At 32.5% G+C, this 21,687-nt stretch overlaps 1 protein-coding gene across 6 annotated transcripts in view; it reads left to right on the plus strand.

Moving 5' to 3' along the window:
• Window positions 1–21,687, plus strand: part of LOC134692799 (ATP-dependent translocase ABCB1-like) — a 50,882-nt gene that overhangs the window by 20,753 nt on the left and 8,442 nt on the right. For 5 of the 6 annotated variants that reach the window (XM_063553348.1, XM_063553351.1, XM_063553346.1 and 2 more), the window contains 17 exons: window positions 2,957–3,081; window positions 3,567–3,683; window positions 5,496–5,571; window positions 6,319–6,432; window positions 7,225–7,335; window positions 8,784–8,909; window positions 9,347–9,550; window positions 11,375–11,545; window positions 12,324–12,507; window positions 13,436–13,459; window positions 14,932–15,134; window positions 15,534–15,680; window positions 16,833–16,922; window positions 17,493–17,654; window positions 18,111–18,243; window positions 20,253–20,323; window positions 20,810–20,910. In XM_063553348.1, coding sequence (XP_063409418.1) covers window positions 2,957–3,081; window positions 3,567–3,683; window positions 5,496–5,571; window positions 6,319–6,432; window positions 7,225–7,335; window positions 8,784–8,909; window positions 9,347–9,550; window positions 11,375–11,545; window positions 12,324–12,507; window positions 13,436–13,459; window positions 14,932–15,134; window positions 15,534–15,680; window positions 16,833–16,922; window positions 17,493–17,654; window positions 18,111–18,243; window positions 20,253–20,323; window positions 20,810–20,910 — 2,159 coding nt within the window. The remainder of the gene's footprint in view (window positions 1–2,956; window positions 3,082–3,566; window positions 3,684–5,495; window positions 5,572–6,318; window positions 6,433–7,224; window positions 7,336–8,783; window positions 8,910–9,346; window positions 9,551–11,374; window positions 11,546–12,323; window positions 12,508–13,435; window positions 13,460–14,931; window positions 15,135–15,533; window positions 15,681–16,832; window positions 16,923–17,492; window positions 17,655–18,110; window positions 18,244–20,252; window positions 20,324–20,809; window positions 20,911–21,687) is intronic. The other variant, XM_063553347.1, reaches the window with a different exon arrangement.

Consider the following 21,687-nt stretch of genomic DNA (forward strand, 5'->3'; position numbering starts at 1 on the left):
GAAGTTGTTGTTGACTATTCTAGGTGCTTATTTCTCAGCAGTGAGTATATGTATATATAAACTGAAGTGGGTGTTGGCCATTCTGGCTGCTTATTTCTCAGCAGTGAGTATATGTATGTATAAACTGAAGTGGGTGTTGGCCATTCTGGCTGCTTATTTCTCAGCAGTGAGTATTTGTATGTATTAACTGAAGTGGGTGTTGGCCATTCTGGGTGCTTATTTCTCAGCAGTGAGTATATGTATGTATAAACTGAAGTGGGTGTTGACTATTCTAGGTGCTTATTCTCAGCAGTGAGTATATGTATGTATAAACTGAAGTGGGTGTTGACTATTCTTGGTGCTTATTTTTCAGCAGTGAGTATATATCTGTAAAAACTGAAGTGGGTGTTGGCCATTCTGGCTGCTTATTTCTCATCAGTGAGTATATGTATGTAAAAACTGAAGTGGGTGTTGACTATTCTAGGTGCTTATTTCTCAGCAGTGAGTATATGTATGTATAAACTGAAGTGGGTGTAGACCATTCTGGGTGCTTATTTCTCAGCAGTGAGTATATTTATGTATAAACTGAAGTGGGTGTTGACTATTCTTGGTGCTTATTTCTCAGCAGTGAGTATATATCTGTAAAAACTGAAGTGGGTGTTGGCCATTCTGGCTGCTTATTTCTCATCAGTGAGTATATTAATGTAAAAACTGAAGTGGGTGTTGACTATTCTGGCTGCTTATTTCTCAGCAGTGAGTATATGTATGTATAAACTGAAGTGGGTGTTGGCCATTCTGGGTGCTTATTTCTCAGCAGTGAGTATATTTATGTATAAACTGAAGTGGGTGTTGGCCATTCTGGCTGCTTATTTCTCAGCAGTGAGTATATGTATGTGAAAACTGAAGTGGGTGTTGACTATTCTAGGTGCTTATTTCTCAGCAGTGAGTATATGTATGTATAAACTGAAGTGGGTGTTGACCATTCTGGGTGCTTATTTCTCAGCAGTGAGTATATGTATGTATAAACTGAAGTGGGTGTTGACTATTCTGGCTGCTTATTTCTCAGCAGTGAGTATATGTATGTATAAACTGAAGTGTTGGTTGGCCATTCTGGGTGCTTATTTCTCAGCAGTGAGTATATGTATGTATAAACTGAAGTGGGTGTTGACCATTCTGGCTGCTTATTTCTCAGCAGTGAGTATATGTATGTATAAACTGAAGTGGGTGTTGACTATTCTAGGTGCTTATTTCTCAGCAGTGTGTATATGTATGTATAAACTGAAGTGGGTGTTGACCATTCTGGCTGCTTATTTCTCAGCAGTGAGTATATGTATGTAAAAACTGAAGTGGGTGTTGACTATTCTGGCTGCTTATTTCTCAGCAGTGAGTATATGTATGTAAAAACTGAAGTGGGTGTTGGCCATTCTGGCTGCTTATTTCTAAGCAGTGAGTATGTATAGATTATTGCATGGCATTTTTCATATCAAACCCTTTATCGGCCCAAGGTTGTGATATCAGCCCAAGAGCTGCAGGCTCGAGGGCTGATATCATGAACGAGGGCCAATAAAGGGTCTGATATGAAAAATGACAGGTAATGATCTTTTTATCATATACTTCAGCAGAAGATATACAGTCAAGAACTATTAAAATTTAATTTTGTTTGTCTTTACAGACAACCAAAACAAGTTCTTTACTCTGATTGTTTCATAATTGATTAAACAAGCATTTTATTTGTTTTTTCATTTTCTTCAATAATATTGTCACCTCTTATGTCTTTCACAACAAGTGTTTCTTAATTCATTTTTGCTCCTCAACTAGTTTGGGAACAGTCTTATCACTCGGTGCCGTTTTCCACGTTCTGTTGTCGTTTTCAATTAAATTTCCGGAAATGCACGAAGTTGCATGTGATAAACGTCACGAAAATTAACGGAAAGGCATGTGATAACATTCTGGAAGCAGTCAATAAAGGTACCTTTATCAGCCCGCTATGGAAATTCTACTTAAGAATCTGGTCAATAAACCTAGTAATTCTTTCATAGCCTTTTGAAATTTTCAAATGTTATTGAACTGTAAAATTTTAGTGATATTTTATACAAGTATATGATAAGTGTATGTATAAACTGAAGTTGGTGTGACTATTCTAGGTGCTTATTTCTCAGCAGTGAGTATATTTATGTAAAAACTGAAGTGGGGGCTTATTTTTCATTTATGAGTTGAGGCTATTATATATATACTGACTGCTAATTTTTCATTAGGGAGTATATGTTTAATGCATAAGTGTATTTTGAGTGATAAGATTTTTAATTAATTGAAAATTTTACAGCACCTGAGATTTACCTGAGATTTACCGCCAGTTTTTGGTGGGGTTCTTGTTGCTTGTCTTTAGTTTTCCTTGTTGTATATTGTAGACTGCTCTTTGTCTTTTGATGTTTTTTTGTTTTCTGCATGTTCTTTTTTTACTATTGAGTTTGACTATTGAATTTGACTTTCATTTCGGTAGATTCTACCTCTCTTTAGCTTAAAAAAAAACGGAGGAAATATGGCCATACAAAGACTTAAATACAAATGATAATTTAACAGTCTATTAACCAAACATTTCATAGAAAACAAATTTTAGCAACTAACTCTTCTACAATCTGCAGTCGAATTCATATACTGTTAGCCAACTTATTTTCGTGGATACTTTATTTCGCATTTAGCCCTGTCTAGCCCATTTTGTGACCATTAAATTTCGCCATTCTTAAATTTAGTTCATGACGTTGGGTTAGAAAAAATCTAAGTTTTACATATTCATGACGATTCATGTTAAATTCACAATATTTTCCTTGCGAAAATAAGTTGGTTTACAGTATGTATAAGTTGAATTTAATCAAGGTATAATGTAAAGGCTAAATTTGAAAATAATATCAATTTGGTTTTTGATGTAGCTGATTAAGTGAATTGATGGAAATATTCAAATGAATCTCTTGTATTTCAGCTGATGCAAAACTTTGCCAAAAGAGAACAAGCCTTATATGCTGATGCTGGCAGTGTAGCAGAAGAAGTTATATCCTGTATGAGAACTGTGGTATCATTTAATGGTCAAAAACAGGAAGTGAAAAGGTATATAAGGGCAGATAACTCATAATTTAACGCAAAACCTGATTCACAAACAGCACGTTTTAAACGAAATAAAACAGTGGTGAAAAAGATTCTAATTTGAATATTAGAGGTTATAATTAAAGAATTGTTTCAAATTTGTGCCTTTTCTCATACATTTTTTTTGGAACAATTGCTAATGGTTGTTTAAACATATTTATTTAAAGTGGATTAGGAAACAAGGTATTGCAACTTATATTAATCCCTCTCCACTTTGCGGGTGAGAGGGTTGCCATAAACATAATTTTTTTAAATATCTACAGTTAGGGTGTCTTTTACGTGCAAGAGATATGGCTCTCTCTTTACACGGGTCAGCCATTTATCGTCACCTTTGGACGGACTAATTGCCAATGTTATTATGTCATAATATGAAATGATTGTTGGTTAATGTCATTTACTGCGATTGACATTGTATGTATTAATAATATCATTGGAATATATTATTTCAGATACGGAAAATCTTTGGAAGAAACAAAACAAATAGGTATAAAGAAATCTATGGTAACTGGTTTGTTGCTTGGTAGTTTATATCTTGTGATGTTTGGAGATTACGCACTGTCATTTTGGTAAGTTGCCATGGAAATTGTGTGTACCTTCAAAATTTGAAGCTTATGATGTTTAGAGATTATACATTGTCTTTCAATAGTTTTCCATGTTAACAGACCTTTAACTTAGAAACTTGACACCATGCGTGTGAAGGTTTAGTGATTAAACAATATGTTTCTTAAAGGTGTGTTATTTGGTGTTGTTTAGAGATTATACATTGTCATTGTAGCATAGTATCAATGATAACATGCTTGTAAATTTTTGATACACATCAACCAAAAACTTAAGATCTACAAAATACTGTGGATTCATAATGATTATTCTTGGAATACTGTCAATTCAGAAATTATTTCCAGGTTTTTATTAATGCGATTAGGAATCTGATAACTGATACAAAAGATCAGTATGCCGATTGTTAAGTAATCGCTATAATTGAAATTGCAATGTTTACATTCTTGAAAAAATCGCAATAACAGATGCACTCAATAATTTCTGAATTAACAGTACCAATTTTCATGGATTTCATGGAGATAAGCAAGTTTATGAAAACTTTGGAAAACCATTGAATCTAGTATCCACATAAAGGCCATCTAACCTTATTGTACTCACATATATAAATGAATCCAAATCTAGTATCCACATAAAGGCCATTTTACCTTATTGTACTCACATATATAAATGAATCCAAATCTAGTATCCACATATTTAAGGCCATCTAACCTTATTGTACTCACATATATAAATGAATCCAAATCTAGTATCCACATAAAGGCCATCTAACCTTATTGTACTCACATATATAAATGAATCCAAATCTAGTATCCACTTAAAGGCCATCTAACCTTATTGTACTCACATATATAAATGAATCCAAATCTAGTATCCACATATTTAAGGCCATCTAACCTTATTGTACTCACATATATAAATGAATCCAAATCTAGTATCCACATAAAGGCCATCTAACCTTATTGTACTCACATATATAAATGAATCCAAATCTAGTATCCACATAAGGCCATCTAACCCTATTGTACTCACATATATGAATGAATCCAAATCTAGTATCCACATAAAGGCCATCTAACCTTATTGTACTCACATATATAAATTAATCCAAATCTAGTATCCACATAAAGGCCATCTAACCTTATTGTACTCACATATATAAATGAATCCAAATAAAGGCCATCTTACATTTTTGTACTCACATATATAAATGAATCCAAATCTAGTATCCACATAAAGGCCAGCTTACCTTATTGTACTCATACATATAAATGAATCCACAGTTTATCTGAAGTTCTAGCATATAGTCCTCAACATACTGTGGAATCGTTGTTATTCGTTGGATACCAGTTTCCGTGGGTTTCATAGATACAGGCGAACCATGTCAAATTGTTCAATGAATAACATATTTTCAATAGGCTCTATTTACTGAGATTGAAAAAACTTTGAAATCAAATATCCAAGAACATGCAATTTTTAGTAATGGAAAAAAATTGATACCCTTGAAAATAAATGAATTTACAGTATTATTCATATTGTATTATTTACAGTATTATTCATATTGTATAATTCACAGTATTACTCATATTGTATTATTCACAGTATTATTCATAATGTATTATTCACAGTATTATTTATATTTTATAATTCACAGTATTATTCATATTGTATAATTCAAAGTATTATACATATTTTATAATTCACAGTATTATACATATTGTATAATTCACAGTATTATTCATATTATATAATTCACAGTATTATTCATATTGTATAATTCACAGTATTATTCATATTATATAATTCTAGTTATTATTCTGTAGGTACGGAAATGAACAAGTCAAAGAATACATTACATCTAACGGAGCAGAGGGTATCACACCTGGAACAGTCCTTACAGTATGTATAATAGTCCAGGGAACAAATGTAGGACCTAAATGTCCTGTAGGGGGACCTTATTATAAGTTGTCCTTTAGACTTGTTTTTTTTTATGCCCCTGCAACTGAAAGTTGGCAGGCATATTGTTTCACCCCTGTTTGTCTGTCCTTCAGTCTGTCCATCCTTCCGTCAGTCCCATTATAATATATAGTTATTCAGCTCAACTCCTCTTACAGTTTTAATGCAAGGAATTCACTCTGCTGTCTGTCTGTAAATATATTGAAGTAGTATATTTGGTCAGGGTTTTGATATTTATTAGTATTTGCTTCTGGGAGATAGTTGAACTATGTCATTTTAGGGTATAAGTGGTTCAATGTTATAGTTATTTTAAAATATAGATTTGCATCTGCAGGGGCATAAATTGTGTCTCCCAGACTCAATATCTTGAGAATAACTACATTGACTTTGTTGGTGATTTGATAGTTGCAAATTAAGTTTGCTGGCAACTCTTTAGCAGAGCCAGTAAACAAGTGTTTGTGACCATCAAATCACCAATTGATGCCGTGGGAGCTTTAAATACAATATTTGTCTCCATTCTAAAGAAACTGATAGAAAACAATGTTAAAACATACATTTAAAATCTGTCATATGTCATCTGCGCTTGCTGGTACATTTTCAATTGTGAATTGATGCCATGCAAATTAGTGACGTTATCCAATCAAAATGAACATTACAAATGCTAAATTTATTGATATGTTTTCCTTTCAGGTATTCTTCTGTGTAATGATTGGTAGTTTCTCAATAGGAAATGCAGCACCAAACATTGGTTCCTTTGTAACAGCCAAAGGGGCTGCAGCTGTTGTGTATGAAATCATTGACAGAGTAAGTGAACTTTAACTTAACGAAATTTCTTCTGTATAGAGGTCAGAATGTAGGTTTTTACAGTATATATAAATATAGGAAGATGTGGTGTGTGTTCAAATTAGACAACTCTCCACCCAAGTAACAATCCATAAAAGCAAACCATTATTGGTCAAAGGACGGCATTCAACACAGAACCTTGGCTCAAACTGAACAGCAATCTATTAAGGGCCCCAAAATAACTAGTGTAAAATCATTCAAATAGGAAAACCAACTGTCTAATCTATATAAAAACAAGATGCGAGAAACACGTATGAACTACATAAACAGGCGACAACATCTGTACATCAGATTCCTGACTTAGGATAGGTGCAAACATTTGTAGCGGTATTAAATGTTTTAATGGTACCAAACCTTCTCCCTTTTCTGAAACAATAGTATAACATCACAACTTAGAAAGACACACTATAAAATATCAATTGGAAGGCTTAAATCAATAAAAAACACGCAAATTAACACATTTTAAATTTTGTTGTTATCCTAACGAAACAGTGATATCTCTTGTGCAGATATAATCTAATGGTTTATAAGCAGTTACAATAACAAATAGACATTTGCAGATCAATATAAGATCTTTCAATGATAGACGAATGTCCCCACACGATTTCTAAAAGTGTGAGTTTAGAAAAGTTGTAAATGAATTTTAACCAAAACTGTTATCTTAATCAATGTTTAACAATGATATTTGCTGTTGTAAAAAAATATGCATCTATTCTATTACAACTGTAATTATTTACCAATGTCATGTTTCAGAAACCAGAAATAGATGCCAGTTCTGAGAAAGGACAACGCCCACTGTCAATACAAGGAGCATTACAGTTTCTTGGTGTGAATTTTACTTATCCTACAAGAGAAGATGTACAGGTAGTTATTACTTCCCCTTGTCTTACTTGTGTTCATATGAACTTATCATACTGGAGATAACAAGAAGTTTGGTAGACAGTCCAATACAGTTAGTGCTACATTTTGGGAGTAATAATGATCGCTGGTCAGTACAGAGATAGATTCCAGTCTTTAAAGGGTCCGAGCTTACACAATTTTTTATTTTCCCTTTTTCCCTTTTTATACGCCGGTCAAAATTTTGACGGGACGTATTATGGTATACAAATGTCCCGTGTCCGTCTGTCTGTCTGTCCGTCCGTCGGTTCGGCGTAAACATGTCGCACCATAACTTGAGAACGACTTATCCAAATTTCATAAAACTTAACATAGTTGTTTCTTATGATGGTCAGATGATCTGTATACTTCTTAGTTATATTAATCTTAATATCTGTATACTTTTTGGTGATGATTCAAAATTTTATTTTTGAGTTATTGAGTATTTTGTAAAAAAGGGGGAGTTTTTTTTTACAAATCACACCATATCTCAAAAACGATTTATGATTATTGCTTAAAACTTTACACATGTCTTTGTTATATAAATCTTAAGATCTGTATACTTTTTGGTGATGATTCAAAATTTCATTTTTGAGTTCTTGAGTATTTTGTAAAAAAGGGGGAGTTTTTTTTTTACATGTTGTGCAGTATCTCAAAAACAATTTATGATTATTGCTTAAAACTTTACACACTTCTTTGTTATATTAATCTAAAGATCTGTATACTTTTTGGTTTTGATTCAAAATTTTGTTTTAGTGATATTTAGTTTTTTGTAAAAAAAATTAAAAAAATTGGGGGTTTCACATGTCCCGCCGTGTCTCAAAAACAATATATGGTTATTGCTTAAAACTTTCTCAGAAACTATTAATGATTATTGCATAAAACTTCCACACAAGACGTCGGGCGTATCATGCTCTCATAGTGCAGCTGTTTATTTTTATCCTGTGATCTGAATTTTATGCATTTACTTCTTTAATTTCAATCATTAACTTTTTTTCTCAATGAAATGGACATGACCTAAACATGGACCGTGATGAGGACCCAAAATTGAACTGTGACAGAAGCTAGAAACTAGAAGACGATTATCATAAATCATTTGTTTCTTGCTTTGTGTTAACTGTACACTTTTTATTGAAAGGATGATTGAATGATAAATGTCAATTAAATAGAAACCCTATACAAAAATAGCCAAAATAAATCTAGAGGTCAAAATGAAGTCTTAAATAATCGACAGGAGTCTATACAATCAATAATTTCAGCTTTGAACCAGCCAAGTCAGTTAGTGAATGAATAAAACAGAGTATCATTAAAGATCAAATCCAAATTTTTGCAAAAACAAAGCATTAAGATACTTGTTTACCTATGTTTTGGGGTTATAATCTGGTTGATGTTATCACTGTATTTACTTTGTTTACCAGTTGGTTTGTATTTTATAGGTGCTGACTAATTTCAACTTGTCAATAAAACCTGGACAAACTGTAGCTTTGGTAGGATCCAGTGGCTGTGGTAAATCTACCATAGTTAATCTCATACAGAGGTTCTACGACCCAGATGCAGGACAGGTAAGTAGTTATTATTAGGGGGGAGAAGTAACAAGAAATCTTACCTTGTCTGGAAGTACTAAATGTATTTGAAGTGGACATTGTTATAACGTGGATTCATCATTGTTCATGGGATACCAATTTCTGTGGATTTTGTGGGTACAGATGAACAATGAAATTAAACTACACAAATTGCAAATTCTATAAGGTTGAATTCAGACTTTGACATAACCATGAAATTAAAAATATCCACAAATTTGCCAATTTTCCTCGATTCAATTGGTTTTGCTTGTTGTTGAAGCCGTATGGTGACCTAAATATTTTAAAATCTCTGGTGGAGAGTTGTCTCATTGGCAATCATACCACATCATCTTATTTTTTTATATATAAAGGATCAAAATGTAAACGTACTTTTAACTTTTACTCATATTAACAGTTCTAACATAATAATTTTTTAGGTTTTACTTGATGGTAACAACATAAAAGATTTAAATTTGAACTGGTTACGACAGAACATCGGTGTGGTTTCTCAGGAACCAGTCTTGTTTGGCTGCACCATTGCCGAGAACATCCGACTAGGGAATCCTAATGCAACCATTACAGAAATAGAACAAGCTGCCAAACAAGCCAATGCACATGACTTCATAAAAAGTCTTCCTCAGGTAACAAATACTGATAGTCATTATGTTACAAATTTATATAGATAGATCTGTAAATTATATATAGTAACCATGCATTTGTAAATATCGTATGTCAGCTCATAGATTAGGCATAGAAACAAGCAGATATTATAATGTTGATAAAAAAAATTAGACTATGTATAAAATGTAATACTAGCTCTATAGAAGATGGAAATCAAAGAAAAATACCCCTACGATAGTAGAGGGGCATTATGTTTTCATGGTCTGTGCATCCGTTCGTCGTACCGTCCGTCTGTTTCACTTCAGGTTAAAGTTTTTGGTGAAAGTAGTTTTTGATGAAGTTGAAGTCCAATCAACTTGAAACTTAGTATACGTGTTCCCTTTGATAAGATCATTCTAATTTTAATGCCAAGTTAGAGAATTTATTCCAATCACATGGTCCAGTAAACATAGAAAACGATAGTGCAAGTGGGGCATCAGTGTACTGTGGACACATTCTTGTTCTTAGTGTGTCCCATTACCTACTGTTTTATTATCCCCCACCTACGATAGTAGAGGGGCATTATGTTTTCTGGTCTGTGCATCCATTCGTCCATTCGTCCGTCCGTTTGTCCGCCTGTCCCACTTCAGGTTAAAGTTTTTGGTCAAGGTAGTTTTTGATGAAGTTGAAGTCCAATCAACTTCAAACTTAGTACACATGTTCCCTATGATATGATCTTTCTAATTTTAATGCCAAATTAGAGTGTTTATCCCAATGTTACGGTCCACTGAACATAGAAAATGAAAGTGCGAGTGGGGCATTCGTGTACTAAGGACACATTCTTGTTTAAACTTAGTCTGGATTCACAATGCATATTGTAATGCTCCATTTGCAGTTACTGAGATTGTAGGTTTTTAACTGGATTTTTGTGACAAAAATGTCAGTTATTGATTTGGGGATGTACGGCGGTTGGGCAGTAACCAAATGTTGTCTGTGCAACTCATGAACCATTTAACCAAAGCATTTAAAATTTTAATATGTTGTTACTGACAACAAAATGAAGGTCAAGTTTAATAATGACGATTATGACTTATACCGTTACAGAGTTATGGTTCTTGAAAGATTGAAAATTGGTGTTTCCAGTCGTGTCTGTGCATTTATGCATGAACTGTTCAACCAAATATTCCTAAATTTTAATATGTTGGTACTGATGACAAAATGGAGGTCAAGTTCAATAATGTCGATTTTGACTTTTACTGTTCAGGAGTTATGGTTCTTGAAAGATAAAAAAATGGCATTTCCATTCATGTTGTTGCATTTTAACTCATGACCCATTTAACCTAAGCTTTTCAAATTTTAATATGTTGATACTAATGACAAAATGGAGGTCAAATTTGATATTGACAATTTTTACTTTCACTGTTCATCAGTTATGGTTCTTTTGATATTGCCAGGACACAAAAAATGTTGAGAAATCCGTTTGCTGTCGTTGTGACAGCCTCTTGTTCTTCATGTGGTTATAGGGCTATCCCATTAAAAAACAATATCTCCATATTGTTTTATTTGGAATAGTCCTATATGAAAGCATTTTGTTATGGCAATCACCCATAAAACTGCATTTTACTAAGGAGATGTGGTATGATTGTCACTGATACAAGTATCCACCAAAGTTCAAATGAAGTGGATGTAAGCAATTACAGGAATCCATATGTCCTTCAACAATGAGAAAACCCAATACTGTATACAAAACCACACAATGTGAACCCATATAACATACATTACCACACTATTTGAACTTTGTTGCCTATCCCAACTTGTACAAAACTTATTCAATTTCCTTTAGTTTATTGATTATACTTTTTTAGAGTTACAACACACTAGTTGGAGAGCGTGGAGCTCAGTTATCGGGAGGGCAGAAACAACGAGTAGCCATTGCCAGAGCTTTGATTAGAGACCCACGAATATTATTGCTGGATGAAGCTACATCTGCATTGGACTCTGAGAGTGAGAACATTGTACAGGAAGCCCTAGAAAAGGTTTAGTTATATATATGATACTCTTAATACAGAAATGTTCTTTTTCTAAGCCCTTATTGTTGTGGAGGGGTATTAAGTTTTACCCTTGTCCGTCTGTACATCTGTTCTTTAGCTTAAGTTTGCTTTAACCAAATGTTTAAAAACAAAATATCTAAAAAAAAAGGCAAAAGATACTAAATCCATATTCAAACTCATAAGTTGAAAATAATCTTGACAATGCCATGGCTATAAAAGAAAAAGACCAAAAGACAAACAGCACGAAACACAACATAGAAAACTGAAGGCTGAGCAGAATGAATCCCACCTAAACTGGAGATCTTAAGTGCTCCAGAAGGGTAAGCAGATCCTGCTCCACATGACACACCCATCATGCTGCTTATGTATGTACAACCCTGGAAATAAATCTAATTCAGAAGTTTTGAAATACCATTTCATAGCATGCTGAACACAATTTAATGCTTTAAGGTGGTACCTAACACTACAGGGAGATAACTCTGAAAAGTCAGCTAAACGTTTTGATTACGTAGTGTTGTAAGGAATATTAAGCTTCTCAATGATCAAAATTGGTGTTTGTCAAATTGCTATATTACCAGTGTATTTTTTCTGACAAAACGGTTGGTTCAATTTTTTATTTTTTTTTATATTTTCCTTTGACAAAATTTTATGAAAATTAAACGAGCCAAATTAATTTTAGTGAAAGTGTTTGGTACCACCTTAACTAGTATACACATGTTTGGCAAGAAAAACAAACAATTATTTTGATTTTTTTGTATTTTAGGCAAGACAGGGAAGAACAACCTTGGTGATAGCACATCGTCTGTCCACCATACAGAAAGCAGACATTATATATGTGGTGGATAAAGGAGAGATTATAGAACAGGGAACTCATGGTGACTTAATGGACAAACAAGGACTGTATCATTCACTGGTCACTGCACAGACATTGGTTAATGAAGATACAGGTAGGTTTTACACTTAAATATATGTGTGTACTGTGGATTCTTAATTATTCGTTGAATACCAATTTTCGTGGATTTCGTGGGTAGAGTCTTACCATGAAATTTAATGTTCCATGATTTACAAAATTTCTATAGGCTTGTATGCAGGCTTCGGCAAAACCATGAAATTAAATATCCACGAACATGCAAGTTTTCTTTAATCCACGAAAATTGGTACCCACGAAAATAAATGAATCCACAGTATATATATAATCATTAAATGAGCTACAAAACAAGATTTAATCTGCCATTTTCTACATAAAAAAATGACTGTACCAATCTAGGAATATAACAGTTTTTATCCATTTGTTTAATGTGTTGTCTGCTATTTGGTTGGGTTGTTGTCTCTGACTTGTTCCCCATAACAATTTTAACTTTAGAGCTTTTTGAAGATATAATTCAAAGGTGCAGTGTTTTTACCCTATATATTTGAATTGGAACTGTTGTAAGAGTTGCAGTATATAAAGACTAACCATACATAAATATTGTCTGAAATATCCTCGAAAAATGCATGCTTACCTCTATCCGCGCAAATTGGTATCAAAGAAAATAAATGAATGCACAGTATGTTGGGATGATAAGTTTCTTTTTGAACTGGTTTAGTAAAAACCTGGTTTTACTTGTTGATCTTGTTATAAGCAGGATTTAATTTTTATTCACAATTCTTGTGCTGATGCTGAATTTTGTGAAAAGTTGCTAAATGGAAATTAAATATCAGACTACAACCTTCAAATGAATAAGAAAATCTAAGGAAAACATTGTTTGTACAAAAAAGAAGATGTATTTGTGGTGGATATCAAGTGGCAAATATTAAGCAGATCATCAGAATGATTAATTATTTAAAATCTCTTAGAAAAATCGTTAATATCTAAGAATGATAACGTATTTTCAGGATTTCAAAATGAGTGTGAGGATGGTGAGTACAGTTACTTCCCTTGAGCACATACATAAAAATTATCTTCAAGCTGTTGCATTGTGATATTGCATGATTCTGTAAAATTTCATTTTTCCTAGGCCCAAAGGGAACCTTATTCCTCATTTTGCAGTTTTGTATGAATTCCAATAGATTTATCTCCAAATACACAAAATCAAATATCCAGGAAAATACAACTTTTCCTCTAACCACAAAAATTAATAGCCACGAAAATTAAGTGAATCCATAGAACATATTTTTATTCAAAGTTATCGGTCCTCATTAAGTAGCCTTATATCTTTGTTTGGCATACAAACTCATTATTTTTTACTGAAAAATAGAGAGAAAAATGGATAAAATTAAGAAATGGAAAAGACTCTTTGTTGATTGCCTGCATGAATCATACATGTATAATGTACAAACATTTTAGACATCCAAATAATCACATACATGAAGCACACCTAAATTGTCCTTAGATTTCATGAAATTTCCACCTTTTCCTTCCAATGTGATACATGTTGCATGTAGAGCAGGAACTATTTATCCTTCCTTATTACCAGAGATACCCCTGGATTTCGTTGGGTTGGTTTTCTTACTTTTTCTATGTATTATTTTGTAGACTGTTTGTCTTTTTGTCATTTTTCTTCTTTTTTTTTTCCATGGCAAAGTTTGAATGTCCCTTATTTTCCTCCAATTTTTTACTGTATTTAATATTTATAAATGTTAAATTGACTTAACATTTTTAATAACTTTCTCAAACTATCCTGGATTTGTACCAAACTTTGACAGAAGCTTGTTTGTGATAAAAAGCTACCCGGTAATATCTAGAAAGAAGTTTTGTTAAAATTTATTTCCTGTTTTCGTATATTACTTACAAATGGACTTAGTTTTTCTTCCAGTTAACACTACATATATACAGTCTGCAGTTATAGTTTTTAAAACATTTATAAGATTCATAAAACCATCCTGGAGTTTTAACCAGCATGAACACAAGCTTCTAAAAATCAAAAAATAGTATCTAGAAGGAAATTTTTATAAACCTTTTCCCCATTTTTGTTAAGATCAAACTAACAGCAAAAGTAAGCGAGACACTGCAGATTGATTCTGTGAAACCCTTATATTTTTTTTGTTTTGTGTCCTCATTTTTAGAAGACTTTATATAAAATGTGTATGACATTAGATTTAAAGATAGGTTTTTGGTGCCAAAAAACAGGTCCTTGAACATTTTTTGAATTTTCATGTTTTTGAAATTCTTTAATTTTAATATTGAATGGGAATATTAACATCTTGACATCAAGAAGGCAAAACTATTTTTTTTTTCAATTTTATCAATAACAATATTTTAAATGTAAAAGTAAAGATTTAACACAGATTTGAAGAAAATATGCAATCCAAATATATAAACAAAAGAACAATTTTTATGAAATTGGTATTGAATTTTAAAGCCATATAATTGTTTGTTTTTAAATTTCTAGCTGAGTTAGCACTAGATGAGGATGAGGAAGAGGAAGCTGCAGATGCTGTACCAGATCAAACAGTTAAACGACAAAGATCAAGAATGAAATCTACATCATCAGATGACAAATCACCACAAAAATTGTCACGACAACTCTCCCGACAGACATCAGGACTGTCTGATGGCAAGGATAAAACTGACAAAGAGGAGGAACCTGAAGAAGTAAGATATGATGCAAAGCCTTTCTTTCCCAGTTAGTCTTCTGCTAAGTAAATGGGGCATTCAGGTTTACCCTAGTTTGTCTGTATGTCACAAAATATTGTAGATTCAGAAATTATGGCGAGGTTTTTATTATTGTGAAAAAATGCGATATGGATTAATCACAATAATTTAAACTCACATTTTTCAATTTTTTTATGAATTTAACAGGATTTTCACAATATAACAAAAATGAGTATCCCATTTCAGTCTAAAATGGCAGAATCACAATAATAAATGCACACAATCATTCCTGAATTTACAGTAGGTTTTGATTTCTTGTGTTAACATTTTATGGTAAATTTACATATCCTTATTACAAATGTATTTTATTTTTCTACAAATATGATTTGTATTTTACAGCAAGAAGAATATGAACCACCGAAGTACTTCCGTATGATCCATGAAAATCAACCAGAATGTGCATTTATTGTCCTTGGGATTATGGCTTCGTGTGTAGCTGGATGTACGATGCCAGCATTTGCTATATTCTTTGGAGAAATGATTAAGGTAACTGAATAATATCCAGAATGATAGACAAAGGTCAAAGTTCACATTGGGCAAACTTTGCCATTGAATTTCACCTATATTATAAAATATTATACAATTTTGTTCTTAAATGAATCTCAAAAGTCTGTATGCTAGTTAAAACAAATCACATCAAGAGCCTGCGTTATAGGCTCCAAAGATAAAACATTTTGCAGTTGTTGTCAAAATACGATGATTATGAACATTTTTTGGACTTTTAGGATGTATACATAGGTAAAATTAAACAAATCATAGAATTTAAAATTAATAATATCAGTAAGAAGATTTAGGATAATCTGCATACAGATAGAGTGAGGTGCTCATTTTCAGCACATCTTTTCATGTTTTCTGCAGTTTATGTTCAAGTCATTATGTTTTTGAAGTATACTGATATTTCTATATGAAGATAACTTCAAATACAAAACATTTCTTACCTTGAAAACGTGTTTATTGGAAAAAAATCATCTGAAAAGTTTGATTATAAAGGGTGTTTGAAATTTGCTTATTTTTTGTCAAAGGGGGACACATATTCACCATTTTTACATATTTATTTATAACCAAATAACTGCAGCTTTAAACAATGTTTATCAAATCAAATTCATTATAGATGAAAAGCAGACATTTTAAAATTTTAAAGAACTGTGAAATTTAGGGCAATCGGTCAAAGAATTACTAAGAAACACTTCTTTGAAATCGTGTTTTTCATTCAGGAAATTGGCAGAAAATCGTTGTCCATTTTTCGGTCAATTGCGGTTAGTGCCGAAATTTGGTCTTAGTTTAAAAATTAATCATATTTGTTATTAAAATTTGATTTACCGGCGTAATTCTTCCATTTAAGCCATCTTTTGAAGTTTTTACACCTCAAAATCACAAAACGGCGAAACTGTGTCCATGGCGAACATGGGCACCCCACTCTACATGTAAAAAAAAATTAGGATGCAAGTTCTTATTATTGCTATACTAACTTATTGCAATAACTTCTGAATTTACAGTTATTTGAATATACTTTGGAAGAAAATGTTTCTATCCATAAATGACCATAAAAAAAACCAGATTTTCATTTACTTCTTTCATTTTATATATATACTGCAAATGTTATTATTTATAAACAACTATATTAATATCTTTTTTCAGGTATTCATAGAGCTTGGAAATAATGGACTTTTATGGAGCATGATGTTTTTGGCTCTTGGAGGAATAAACTTTCTGGTCTATTTTGTACAGGTAAGAGGTTATTGCCAACTTCAGATGATTTAAAAAATATAGCTTTCTGCATTCATAATGTTTATATTAAATAAAAAAACAGTCCTGGGGTTATCTTGCGGTAGTTTAAAAAATATAATTTTCAAGATCAAGGGTTTAGTCCTTGTCTCTAAAATTTAGAATTTGTATTCGAAGTGTCTGTGCTATGATAAGATAAAGTGATGTGGTATAATTGCCAACGAGAAAACTATCCACAAGACATCAAAGGACATAGATGTTGACAAAAATATATCAGAATTATCCCACTGTATTTATTAACAGGGTAGTAGAAATTAAGAATAATTGACAGGCAACTGTAATTATGTATTGTGATAGTTCATAATCTGTTTGATAGATCTCATGAAAAAAAAAAATTGTTTCCAAGCACATCTTGTTATAAAAAATCAGAGGTTTAAAATTTTTCTTGCTGTTCCTTTTGAAGTGTTATATACTCAAAATGAAGGAAGAAGATCTGAATTTGATTTTGATATTGTGATGATTTTTTATATTTTTCTTCCTTACCTTTACATATTTATTTTTGTAATCTTTAAGGCTTCTAGTTTTGGTATTTCTGGTGAAAGATTAACTCAGCGTCTCAGGCTCGGTACATTTAATGCCTACATGAGACAAGATATAGCTTTCTATGATGACAAGTTCCACTCCACCGGAGCTCTAACAACTAGACTGGCTACAGATGCATCCCTAGTAAAAACAGTAAGTTATTATAAAAAAAAAGATGTGTTATGATTGTTACCAACAGGACAACTCTTTCCAAGAGATCAAAATACACAGAATTTTTAAAAGAATTATTGGTCACTACTAACACAAAGATTCCTTGTCAGATCCCTGCTCTGGGGAGAAAATTTCAGGGACTGAATTTCTGGCTCTCCCTTGACACCATTTGGGAGTATGATCTTTTAAGGAAACAGTGATAGTCCATTGGAAGGGGACGATAAAAGGCTGACCCATGTTAAGAGAGAGAGCCATATGATATCTCTTGCACCTTAAAGACACTCTAGTAAGATTTTGTAAAAGAGCAGGCTAATGATGCTACAAGGCAGCACACACACCCTCAAAGTGAAAAGAAATTATTATACGTTGCAATAATTTGTTTCCAAATCCTTTATAAATAAATATGTATAAACTAAATATAATTTTTATTATTTTCAGGCAACTGGTGTGAGAATTGGAATGGTTTTCCAGTCATTGTTTGGACTGGTAGCAGCCCTGGTTATAGCCTTCTATTATGGGTGGGCTCTAGCTCTTGTTGTACTTGGCATTGTACCAGTAATTGGTTTTGCAAGTAAGTTAGTTACATGACTTTTAGGATTTAAGTTTGAGGCACACTATGGATAAATGCCATCAGTTACGATTTTTCCATAATTGTAAGTGAGAGGTTTAGCTAGCTATAAAACAATTATTTATCTACCATTGTCTACATACAATAATGCCTGTACCATGTCAGGAATATGACAGGTGTCCATTCATCTGATGTGTTTGAGCTTTTGATTTTGACATGTGATTAGATCTTTCAATTTTAAATTTTCTTCAGGAGTTCAATATTTTTGAGTTTTTACTTTTTGGACAGGAATTATAGTGTAATGTGAAAAGTCTTCGGAAAATTTCCATTCATTCATGGTCCAAAAAATTCCTTGTTTATATAAAAAGAAAATGTGGTATGATTGCCAGTGAGACAACTGTCCACAAGAGATTAAAATGGCACAGAAATTATACATGGTTATACATTGTTTTATATCCTCTTGACGCTTCCTTTTTATGGCCCGCAACAAAGTTGTCGGTGCCATATAGTCTTATCCTTGTGCGAAATTCCGAAATTCCATCTTTCTGTCTTCTTGTCACTCCATCACTCCGCAACAAACCATTATACAGAGTTATTTTCTAAACGCCTTAAGATATTGGGCTGATTTTTGGTATATGAGTTAACCATAATGAGTTACAGATCAAGTTTAAGTTTCGTTCCTCTCCGCTTGTTTTTCGCTTTGGACTTTGATAAATTATTGAAATCACAGTTATACAGATTTTTTTCTCTATTCCCCTCCAGATTTTGAGCTGATTTTTGATATGTGAGACTACCATCATGTTTGTGTTCACATGTGTTTATATTGAAATTGCAGATTTTTCAACTTTTTGGGACGTGGCCATTTGTGTCGCTTTGACACATCTAGTTTTTGGAATATCTCCAGTAGAAAAGGATCTTTTTATTTCTCAAAAATTCAAATTTTGTGTCAATTTCATATTTTTGAAAGAGTTGCAGAGCTTTGACCATTGCTTTTATTACTTCTAAAACAATGATACCTCTTGGATGAAATAGTCCTCTTGAAATGGTTTGACAGAAGGCTGCCTTCATGGTTTAAAATTGAGAATGGAAATGGGGAATATGTCACAGAGACAACAACCATACCAAAGAGTAGACAATAGCCCAAGGTCACCCATGGGCTTCAACACAGCAAGAAAATCCTGCATGTGTTTTATGCTAAGATATATGGATATATGTTATAGATTTTATTTGATTTATGGTGTTTTAATGCCACTTTTAAGCACCACATTTCGGCTATTTTGTGGCAAGTTTTTATTGTTTGAGGAAGCCGGAGTGCCCAGAGTATATGTTATAAATGTTATATAAATGTTTTTAATGTGTGTTTTACATTTTCTCATATAACTCTTTATAGAGTGGTTCTTTTGAAAATTGATCTGTCCATATTATATTGTGTTTATATCAAATGTTTTTAAGAGGTCGGGCTCTAATAAATTATTTGTTGTTGTTCCTTAACAGCACTTCTTTTACCATTACACATAAGTAACATAACACAATGACTCTTTGGGAACACATGTAAAATACATATTGTTTGTGAACAGGCGTAAAATACATATGTTTGTGAATACACGTAAAATACATATTGTTTGTGAACACATGTAAAATACATATTGTTTGTGAACACATGTAAAATACATATTGTTTGTGAACACACCTAAGATGCATATTGTTTGTGAACACATGTAAGATACATATTGTTTTGGTGAACACACGCAAAATACATATTGTTTATGAACACATGTAAGATAGTGAACACACGTTAAACACATTGTTTGTGAACACACGTAAAATACATATTGTTTGTGAACACACGTTAAATACTTATTGTTTGTGAACAGGCGTAAAACACATATTGTTTGTGAACACACGTAAAATACATATTGTTTGTGAACTCATGTAAAATACATTTTATGAACAGGTAAAATACATATTGTTTGTGAACACACGTATAACACATATTGTTTGTATTTTATTAGGTAGTCTACAAATAAAAGTTTTAAAGGGAAGACATGAGGAAGATAAAGGCAAACTAGAGGAAGCTGGGAAGGTATACCATTCAATAAAAAAAAAACTTTATATTTTAATAACATTTTTGGTTGTTAGTTTCATAACATATATGATAATTATCAAAAGGATGGGGTTTACAGATTACATGTGCCTCATCGTTGTAATGTTATTGTTGTCTTGTTTACTTGTATTCAACATCTAGGTTTATTCATACTGAATGTATTAAACATAACATTATATAAGTCTTTAATGAAAGAAGTCTTGATTATTGTGAACAGTTAAGCAGATGCATAGATGAAAATAACATCGATAATTTTGGTAAGAGAACTAAACATTTTAAATTGAATATTATTTATATGCTTGCTGTAGCTAAATTCAACAATTATCATGAATTATATACACAAGGGAAATTGTATTACACTAAAATATTTTGGGTAGTGAGTATTGCCTAATTCATAAAAGACGATACATCACAAATATTATACAGAAATATTTTCTAAATGTCTCCAAATTGTTGTTTTTCTAGACAGCTGCAGAAACTATTGAGAATATCAGAACTGTCCAGTCCTTGACCACAGAGAAACATTTCTATCATGAATATTCACATTCTCTTGTGGGACCACTAAGGTAAGGTATAATAGAAAAACAAAGGATATGTGAAAACCATCAATGACACAAAAATCAGTACAAGCACAGCAAAAATATTTATTTTCACAGCAGTTTAGTTATAATCTATTACCTGCCTTGACGAAAAAAAAACATTAGTGACCTTGAATGATCAGGAAGGGTAAGCAGTTTCTGCTCCACTAGCAGCTCCTGTCGTGTTGCCCATGCAAGTAAAACATCATGTGATAAGATGTATTCAGTAATGTCGAAGAAGGAAAGGAGAACAGGGTTGTTGTTACAACATTACAATATTTATGTGACAGAGATATTCCATAAGGTTCACTAAAATGATCTGTCCTTAAAATATTTGAAGGGATGACATCAACTTAACAATTAAGAACCCATGATGAAAAGAAAATGAGAATGGAAATGGAGAATGTGTCAAAGAGACAACAACCCAAACAAAGAGCAGAAGGGCAAAGGCCATCAATGGGTCATCAACACAGCTAGAAAATCCCACCCCACAGGCGGCTTTAGCTGGCCCCTAAAACAAAAATGTGTACTAGTTCAATGAAAATGGGCTTCACACTAACTCCAAAACATGAACTAAACTAGCCTTCTTGTAATCAAAAGATATAGGAAGATGTGGTATGAGTGCCAATGAGACAACTTTTCATCCAAATAACATATATAAAGGAAACCATTATGGGTCAAGGTAGGGCCGTCAACCCGTAGCCTTGGCTCACACCAAAACAGCAAGCTATAAAGGACCCCAAAAATTACTAATGTAAAACCGTT

This window comes from Mytilus trossulus, chromosome 12, assembly GCF_036588685.1.
Source record: "Mytilus trossulus isolate FHL-02 chromosome 12, PNRI_Mtr1.1.1.hap1, whole genome shotgun sequence".
Lineage (NCBI taxonomy): Eukaryota > Metazoa > Mollusca > Bivalvia > Mytilida > Mytilidae > Mytilus > Mytilus trossulus.